General features: G+C 35.4%; 1 protein-coding gene across 1 annotated transcript in view; it reads left to right on the plus strand.

Moving 5' to 3' along the window:
• The window catches only part of LOC108745260 (GATA zinc finger domain-containing protein 10), a gene marked incomplete at its 3' end in the record, with an annotated part of 132,518 nt that overhangs the window by 116,236 nt on the left and 6,189 nt on the right, over positions 1–10,093 (plus strand). Inside the window, 1 exon segment of the mRNA XM_018481405.1 lies at positions 9,177–9,251. Within this exon segment, the coding sequence (XP_018336907.1) occupies positions 9,177–9,251 (75 nt within the window).

Here is a 10,093-nt window from a genome sequence, read left to right on the forward strand (position 1 = left end):
AGGAGATCGGGCTGAAACTATAGCTACAAGCTATCCAAGGATGGTACTATAGAATGTCACCTCAAGGTAGGCCTAGTGGCGTCATCTCTTGGTTAGGCCGGAAACTTATCAATCCACCCTCGTAAATACTCCAAAACTCAGAAAAACTTAATTTTAACGATTATTGTATAGGTCGAGTAGTGCAGCAGGATAGCGGAGGAAAGGGTGCTGGAAAAAGCTACCCCCAATGCGGGTGGTACTGAATCCAAAAAAGAAACAAAATATTTGATTCTGTTGTGGTTACTACTCCGTACATTTTTCTGTTTATTTTTAATATATAATTAGTAGGCAAAGCAAGGCAGGTATTACAACATCCCATTATTGAGCTTATTCTTTAAAATGAGGATATCGTTTTATACCATAATCTAGCCTATAAAATACGTTAAACTTTCCAGACCAGTTGGTGAACTGATGTCCTGATTCGGGTCTAAGGGCCGTCATGAATTGGAGTTGCTTCCAAACGTTTCGCCATCACGAGTGGCGAGCTTCTTCAGAGAGGTCCTTCCATTTCTAATGCTGGATATGGACAGTCGAAACGTCAGAAAGCAACTGCAACCAACGACGGCTTTTAGACTCGAAACAGCACAGCATCAAAACAATATTTTTGCAAATTAAAAATCTTGACGGGTCAAGCGTTTCGTAACTCTCTCCCACCTTCTTCTCTCTTTCTCTCCTCCTTCCGTGCCCTTTATTAAGCAGCATTATCCTAAAGTCGAGCCCTGTACTCATCTCCTGTGTATTGTTCATCGAAATGAATGAAATGATGTTATAAAATTGTGGATGGATACATTTTAGATCAATAGCGTCACGCCGCGAAACCGCGAGCGCGAGATGCGTGTTCGTTATACGTATTTCGTCTCGTTTAGCGTCGTTTCCTACTACAACTTGGCGATTAGGTTTTGCCCCCAATTGTTCGCCGGTCGCTACTTCTCTCCTATCGTCTTGTCGAGTTGACTGCGAGAGACGGCGCAAAGCAGTCAGGACGCGAAGTTCCAAGTTCGGTGATACAAAAATCGCTCGCGACTTCATGAAGTAAACGATTATTGGATAACATCGGACTTTTCTATACGACTCCTTTAAGTACCTTCGCAAATTTTTGATTTTGACGTTCGTCGCCTGTATTTAAATAAAATCGCAGTATATTCGCTTATGTTTTTTGAGGAAAAACTGAAATATTTCATTTTATATCGGATTATCGTTAATTATCTTGTGTAATATGGTTTTTAGTGACAACATACATATGTTTTGTGAGTTTATCTTATAAAAACTTTGTTGAATGTGATCGTGTGCAGCTTTGGAACAGTAATAAGGACCTACAAGGATTCTTCTCACAGTCTATACAAGTTAACGAAGTTCATATGGATAATTATCTAAATTCAGTGGTAGGTTTCGGTTAGACTACTAAAGATAAGTTTCATCTTATCAAGTACTGAAATAATCTTTATGAGAATATGTTGAAAGTTTTACGGACTCTCATTTACAATCGTATTAAAAATACCCATTGAATTTATTTTTCATAGGCCGAAATAATTGAAATCGAAATTTTTGGAGTGTAATTTTAAAACTAGTCCATACTGTATATTTTTTTATTCGGCGGAATGAGGACACAACATAGGTGGTGATTTTTATTTAGTCTTCAATTTCAGGCCACTTGTCGGAATCGAGAAGATTTTGTGCATGAGTTCCCAATTTTTCCGAGCTCGTTTTGTTATCATTTTTCTCTGTTTTATTAGTTGAAATGACGTTTTGATCACTTAATTTCGACTCTGTAGACATGTGTTTTGTATGAACATTGGACGTACCAACAGGTGCAGTACTATTACCCTTCGTGTTCTTTAGTCTATTGTCATCTCCAACTGCATCTTTGCTCCACGTTTGTTTGTTGGCATCTAACGCAGGAGTTGCAGCAGTTGTTGAAGTACTGGGATTGTAATTGGGATAGCTCGATCCTGAATAATAACCGGTGTATGAATTTTGTGGATACACGTAGTATTTTTGTCCCCCTGGATAGTATTGCTGAGTGTAGTTTTGGCTCGGTTGATTGTAGTTTTGGGTCTGCTGATTTTGATTGTAATTGTAAGGATACTGCTGTTGGTTATTGTAAGGGTATTGATTTTGGTTCCAAGCAAATTGTTGATTTGGTTGTGATCTTCCCGCTTGGTAATACGATTTTGTCGGAAAACTTGACTGAGCGGCGTATCTGTAATTTTTGTCGAACGTGCTCTGTTGTTGTTGGTCATAACTGGCAGCGTTGTAATTGGAATTATAATTATAGTAGTATTCATACTGGGCATTGCGTCTATTATTGATTATTGCAGCGTCTGAAATAAATGGTGGAACGTCGTCTAGCTTTTTCTTTTTCTGTTCAACTGTTTCGGTTTTTTCTTCGTTTGGTTTATTTTTAGTTAGTTTGACTTTTTTACGTTTTTTACCGGACTTTCGTTTGTGTTGTTTTTTAACTTTAATTGGAGTCTCGGGTTTTTTATCTAACTGAACTGTAGTTTCTGTTTTTGGTCTTTCCTGTGTTTCTTCAGATATAGATCTACCGTGGTGATCTTCACCCCGTATCAAGTCCAAATCATCCAATGGAGTTGTGTTTTCTTCCAGTTTTCTCGGTATTGGTTTTTCCTTTTGACTGACGGGTTTGGTATAAACTCCCGTCTCTTCAAGCTTATCATTTAGGAAGCTGGTTAAACCTGAATCTGTTTTAGAAGTGGCTTTTTCTTTTACAGGTTCTGTATTTGTGTTTTTGTTTAGAGAAACCTTTGAACCGTCCAATTCCAAGTCTTTGGAAAACTTTTGTTCGACTTTGTCTTTGTTTTCTGTAGACGAATCTTGATTTGAACTGTGCGCAGCATGTTGTTGTACATAGGGCATAGCTAGCTGAGTTCGTATTGGTGGCGTTATGGGTTGAAGAGGTGAAGAATAGGAACCTGTCGGGTTTTTCTTTGTGTCCGCCAATTTCCCTTTTGGTTTAGCTCGCATATTTTCTATACTTTTTACTTTTCGTTTCTTACTTTTCTTTGATATTATTCTAGGTTGTTTCCTCAGTTCCTTAAGACTCGATTTTTCAGGAATTGATACAGGTTTTGCCTCTATTTCACCTTTAGCAATATCTAGATTACTTTTCTTGTTTGATACAGTTGCGGTAGACTTTTGAGAAATCAGAAGAGATTCCGATTTAGTTTTTTTACCGGCAGTTCTTTTTGTTTCTTTTTTTGGGCTTGCTGTTGTTGCAAGGGACTGTTGTTTGTCTGTTTTAGTATAACGATCGAATATTCCACTAGTGTCTACCTTTTTGGTATTTTCTTTTTTGTTCTCGTTTAGTTTTAGACTAGTAGCAGAAGGCTGTTTCGTTTTTGAATTGTTTGTGCATGGTCTGACACTTTCTGGTGGGGTTTCACCATAGAAAAATGATAAAAAAGCGGCAAACATATCGCTGCGCGACTGATCATTGTTTGCTTTAGCTGCTTCCTTCAATTTGTCGATTGACACTCCGGGCTTATTTTTCACAGATTTTTCTGTCTCGATAACACTCGCTGCACTTTTTTTAATTTCAGGATCTTTCCTTTCGCTTTTTAAAGCTGTAGTTTTTAAGGAATTGAGTATGTTACTTTGATTGGAAATCGCATCGGGTAATGTTTTTTCCAATTGTCCCTTCGCAGCAGCAGCTTTTTTAGTCGTATTGACTTTTGCATCCTGAACACGTTTAGTTTGTTTGGCGAATTTGTCCTTTATGTTTTTGAGAAGCTTATCTTTCTGGGTAGGATTCCTGGTAGAGTAGTAGGAGACGAATCCATTTTTCAGCCACTTAACATTTGATTTCAGTTTGAAAATAGATTTAACGTGCCTCATTCGAACGTTTACCAGAAATTTTGTGTCGCGAAAAGTAAAAAAAGGCAAATAAATTCGACTTTTTTTACGAATATTTACGTAATTGAATTTGTCATTTTGTAAATAATTGCGCCTACTACTTAAAAATATCTTGGCATTTATTTCCTTGTGTACGAATTTTAAACATCTGCCAACTTATTGTATAAAAATTACAGAGTTGATTGAGGCATCTTTTTACAATCCATCCTAGTATCTACTCGCTAGCGATTCGAAGGTAATATGAAATAAATCTGGCTTTCCAGTTGGCAAAAACGGAACTGTCTCGTTCGTTTATCATCTGTATGTCCCATTTTTCTTGAAAACTACTGCTTTATGTGGCAAATTGAACGCAATAAAAGTTATAGATATTTGACAACAAACAAAATATAAAATATTAAAAAACATATCCGTTTCATGCCTTAACTATTCAACTGATTATCATCAAATTTTGTACACACACTGTCAGGGGTTAAACAATACTGTTCCCGAGGGATAGAAAAATTAGTTTTAAGTGGTCGTCGATTATTTTTGACACGTATTTAGCACATCAACGCGAGCGAAGACGCGGGTAAAACCTAATAAATATAGTTGCTTAATAATTTTTAGTGCTAATATGAGTTTTTTTGTCTCCTCCCCCTAATAATTAATTACATTTAAGATTACGACCTATAAAGGCTTAATATGTGACAAATTGTAGTGCACTTACAATTATAGTTATTTACCTTTATATGTACCCCACCCATCTACCATTTGCAAACAATACTAGACACCTATCAAAAAATTTTGGAAAAGTTTTGGAGAAAGTTTTGCATCGAGCTTATTACTGTTTTGGAAACAGTACACTCCTTGTTTTCCGTTTAGTCCCTAATTGTAAGTACAACCTTCCCGTCTGTGCAAATTACCAAAATTTGGAGTTTAGTCCTCATTTTTCATTATACTAAAATATAATGTATATATAAAAGAGCATCTGTGTTATCTTTTAGAGAGGGTTTAATTTCTGCATGGCCTGTTTATGTCCACGTTCGAAACAATTAAAAGTCTAAATAAAATGGGACGGGAGAGCAGTCCTCATTTGTTTTCAATCCATATCACGGTGGCTGTGATCGCCGCCGGCCATTGTCTCGCGATTTATAGCTACAACTTGCAAAAAGTGCCTTGTGGTTGTCTCGTTTTTTTTTTTTTTTTATTTCGATATTGTTGTTCAAATAACGAATTATTGCGACGAATATAAATGACCGTAAATTGTAGCTTTGCGTTTTTCAGGGCATGCTTTGTTCCCTTGTCTCATTTATTTTGTCGTTGGAAGTGGATGTCTCGGTGGTTCTCTCTCTCCTAACGACTTTCAATAATAATAAACAAAAATCCACCGGAACTTCTTTTCGTATTGCTTATTTTTAATGCGTAATATATACGGTGGAAAAGAAAAAGTTCGAAATGTGGTGTTACTTACCGGCGAATGATGAGGATACCGTAGGTAGGACACCTTCTCAGACATGAAGGTCTACTTAGATACATATTAGAGGAAGAAACAGGCATTAAGAGGAGTAGAGGTAAACCTACATTATATTAGGTTACTATTCGCAAATACTTACGAGGGCGGTTCAATAAGTACCCGTGTTAGAAATTAAGACACCTTTTTTTTTTAATTTGTTTTTTTATTTTTCAACATAGTCCCCTTTTAGAAAGATACACTTCTCCCAACGACCCTGCCATTTTTTTTTACCCCTCCAACAAATAAAATTTGTCGAACTCTCCAAAATCCCCCCCTGTTTCGGCGATGACATCCTCGTTTGAGCTAAATTTCTTTCTCGCTAGTCATTTCTTCATGGTAGGGAACAAGATGAAGTCGCAATCAAATCGAGTGAGTGCGGGGTGTGCGGCAGCAAATTCATAACGTAATTCATGCATTTTGGCGGCAACAACTCCTGATGAATGTGCCGGTGCGTTATCGTGCTGAAAACGCACCTTCTTTTTCATCAAATGTGTCCGTGTCTTCTTCAATTTTTTATCGAAGCGGTCCAATAACTCACTGTAGTATTGTCCAGTGATCGTTCTTCCTTTTCCTAAACAACGTTTGCCAGGCTTCCTGGTCGCTCCTATCAAAAACGGATCTTTGCCCACGTTTAAATTCGTTGAAGCAATATCTAACTGTGGTCGTAGATGGCGAAATGTCTCCATAAACAGTATCCAACTTTGTTTTCATCTCCTCGCATTTTTTCCCATCCAAAAGCAAAAAGCGAGTTACCGAACGATACTGCTCTTTTTTCATCTTAGCGAAAAAAACGAAACACGTCTCAGTCGAATAGCTGCCAAATCCAAACTAACCTATCAATCAGTCTGAAATTCGTTTTGGCGTGGTTTGATAGATGGCAGCACACGATGGCAATACCAATTTCCGTCAGGAACGTCCTCTGTCTTCAGATACGGGTACTTATTGAATTGCCCTCGTAGTTCGCAAATAGTTTTAATTTTAGGGAAATACGAAGATTAGCTTACAATGGAAAAGAGTGCGTGTCCAACCATAATTCATGGTGTAGTAGTAATTTAGTCCCCTAATGCATAAAATTAATAAATAGTTTCTTAAATTGTAAGCATTTTTAAAATTTGGGATCAATGTATTTCCATCTTTCTTTACTAGAAATGCACGGGATTGTGATTTTGCCGGATACCGGATAATCGGGTACCCGGCATGTTGGCATGTCTTCGTTTTGGCGGGGTTTGCATTAAATAAATGGTACCCTCATCAACTCCCCAAACCATATTAAGTTCCGCTGAAACACTAAATCAATGAAATTTTAATTCTTGGTTGGCGGATTTTCAAGGAGAAGGTTGAGTTGAAACCTTTGAAACGAGCCTTTAATGTTTATAAACACTAAAAGTCTGTAAGGTTCAATCAAAGCCTGATATAGCAACAAGCGACAGAAATTGTAACAAATCGGTTATACTGATATATTCATCCACCCTGAATCAGTTCATAGCTGTATTATACATATTTGAAATAATTGTGTTAGATATGAAATATTATTCTGAAAATTCATTTCTGAATTTTTTACCCACTACACGCTACCTCAAATTAATGAGGGAAAAATTGTTGCTGTTTTCACACCCCCGCCGGGAATCGAACCCGGAACCTTTGGCTTTTTGAACATTGGTGCGTAAACTAACTCACTTCTCAAAAGATGTCTAAATTGTATGTATGTTTAATTGTGTTAGAATTTTTATGTACGAACGTGGTTAGTCAACTTCATTTTCAGTTTTCTCTTATTGTCTATTCAGTATATCTTCCGTAAATATTGACTTATCATTAGTTAAGAGTTAAAAGACCAAATAAATACTTACGCAAAATAGTTATTTTTAGTCTTATTAGCTGCAGTTTAACTTCATTGTTTATATTGCTTATTATTGATTTATTTTGTAAGAGTTAGAATAAGTTTTCATTTCCGTGTCGGCTGAAGGTTTTATTGCGTAATCATGTAATGCAGTGTGTTATAAAGATACTTCTATTTTGTATTGTTTTAACTTTATTTAATATTCTTCTGAAAGAAAATGAAAATTGTATAGTTTTTATCTAATGCGAAAAGGATAACCATGGAAAAGTATTACGGGTAAATAAAAATTGCTAATTTTTGTAATGTTACAATTAACAAGACGTGTCTAAACCAAGCAAAATTATAAATTAGCGCCGTCAAAGTACGCATTTCTTACTATTTTCGTTATTGTTTTCCACTCACCTTAAATGAGTTATGTAATAGTAAATGTAATTAGCAATTTAATTTGAAAGTTGCTCCTTTATTGTTGACTTAATTAAGCAAAATCGTTAAAAGCATGATTAAAAACGATTACTTAATTTAGACATAATTTGTTATTTTAATTAATCGGAAGTATTTAATTATTGCAATATTTAATTGGAATTTTGTGCAAATTTTTTTACTATAATTAATGGATTATCAAAACAGTTTATCAAAATGAGACTGTTCTTTAAAATTATTACAAAATTATGATGTTACACACATACATATTTTAATAGCGTTCTTCTGTCAAATACAGCTTTAGTTCTCTATATGTTCGAAATTTTCCCAATAGCGCATTTTAACTTACCAACCTTCTTGTAGAAGATGTTCTGTCTTTATGTGTCGTTTCAGTCATATTCCACCAACGATGAGCCAAATAAGATTGAATAATGTTGAGAGTTACACATCATGATACTGTTAACGGAATTGATGTTTAAATGTTGATGGACTATATTCATTTCTCGAAATACGAAACATGCAACAACTTTCTCAAAAATTTTACCTATAATGTAAGTTTGTGTACGCATTTTTGAGACATTGAATTGTCCATTTTTATAGTTTGAATTACTTTTTTGTGATCATATTGCACCCCCACCCTTTCTCCACATGGGCTGAATCTATTCCGTTAGAATGCTTTCCTAGTGTCGTTACCGTATCGCACTTTTTGGTCCCTGAAATTAGGAAAATCGTACTTGTAGAGCAACGTTATGATAAAAAAAGTGCGGCACCCCCTTCCAGGAGGAAATGGCGTACTTTTTTCCTATGGTACGTAATACAGTAGAACCTCTATTATTCGAACATCAAGAGGACGCCAAAAATTTCGACTGATGGAGGATTTTGACTTAGGCGAATTTTGATTCGACTTGTAGAGGGTAAGATTTGGTGTACCTACTTACATTGTCGACAAATCCTTAAAGTCGATAACTTAGTTTTCTTCGAACTACAGACGTAATAAGTTTCAAATTATCGAGTTGTAAAGGTTGTAAAATAAAACATTGCTATGTTCGAGATACAGAGGTCCAATTTAATTTTTCGAGTTATATGTGCAAAATATGTACCGAAATGGCTTGCAGAGATTCACTGGTTATTTCGACTAACAGAGGGTTGAAATTTTGAGTAACGGAGGTTTTAGGCCGTTAGAGGAAGGGAACAAAACATTTTTTCGAGTTTTGGAGGTTTTCGACTTATTGAGGTTCGACTTAAAAGGTTCTACTGTGTAAGTATTTATTAACGGTTTAAAGAAGATGTTACGTTACCGTCGTGGCGCACATTTTGGTCCCCTAAATTTGGAAAATTGTACTTTTAGGGCAAGGTTATGATGAAAAATTGTACACGGGCTTCGGTAAGAAAGTGCGGCACCCCCTTCCAGGAAGAAATACCGTACTTTCTTCCTATGATACATAATATAAGTATTTATTAACGGTTTGTAATTATTTGTTTCAAGGTTTATTAATAATGTATTTTCTTTTTCAGAGATCTGAGAATATAGATGTGTCGTTAAGCATTTCTCAATCATTCCAAAGTAACGGCTACGGTATGAGCGATCAGGTAAGCTTGAAATGTTATTTTTATGTATATTGTAATGTTATTTGAAAATGTTCTCTTTCTGCTTAAGTCCAGGAGCAAGCCTTGAAAAGTCAATTTCGATTAAAATAATTAGCGAATTGTTGATAAGATAATTTTTTACATTCGTCTAAATTTATAATTTAATCATTCTGATTTTATGAGTACTTAAATTCAGATACCAATTAATGAGATTAGCGAGATAAATTAGGAGAGATATATATTTAGAAGTTCTATTTCTGTTTTAATCAAAAGCACTTAACTGTTACTTGTAAAGAAAATACCTACGTAATTTATAACACAATTTAATATCGTATTCGGTACTGGAAATGCCGTCAATCAGGTTTATTTTCGTCGGTTCGTTCTAACTTTACCAAAGCAATTTTGAATAAATGGCTTTACTTAAAACCGTCATTTTGCTTTGTTTTATTTTATTCCTTTCGAAACATCTGTTGTATCCAATAACTGGAATTTCTGAAGATGAATTCAATTCAAAAAGTTGTTCCCGAATGTTGGCATTTCCAATAAAAGACCCTTATACAAACAGGTAGTAAATATTTCTGCTTCTCGGAACCCTCCTTTATTTGAAGTTTGTGTTTCTCTCATTCTTTCCCCGACCAGATGCTACTTAGGGTGAAGGTGAACTGAAAACATTCAGTATTCAGTTCAGTTCAACGTTCATTGTGGCAAAGCTTCGTTTCATCCATCGTGTGTGATGTAAAAATAATTCTCCACCACAAGATTCAAGTGATTATACTGTTAATTTATTTATTAACTCGAAATTTATTATTTACATTTTATAATTACATATATTATAATTCGTAACT

The sequence above is a fragment of the Agrilus planipennis genome, unplaced genomic scaffold (assembly GCF_000699045.2).
Source record: "Agrilus planipennis isolate EAB-ADULT unplaced genomic scaffold, Apla_2.0 scaffold38, whole genome shotgun sequence".
Taxonomy (NCBI): Eukaryota; Metazoa; Arthropoda; class Insecta; order Coleoptera; family Buprestidae; genus Agrilus; species Agrilus planipennis.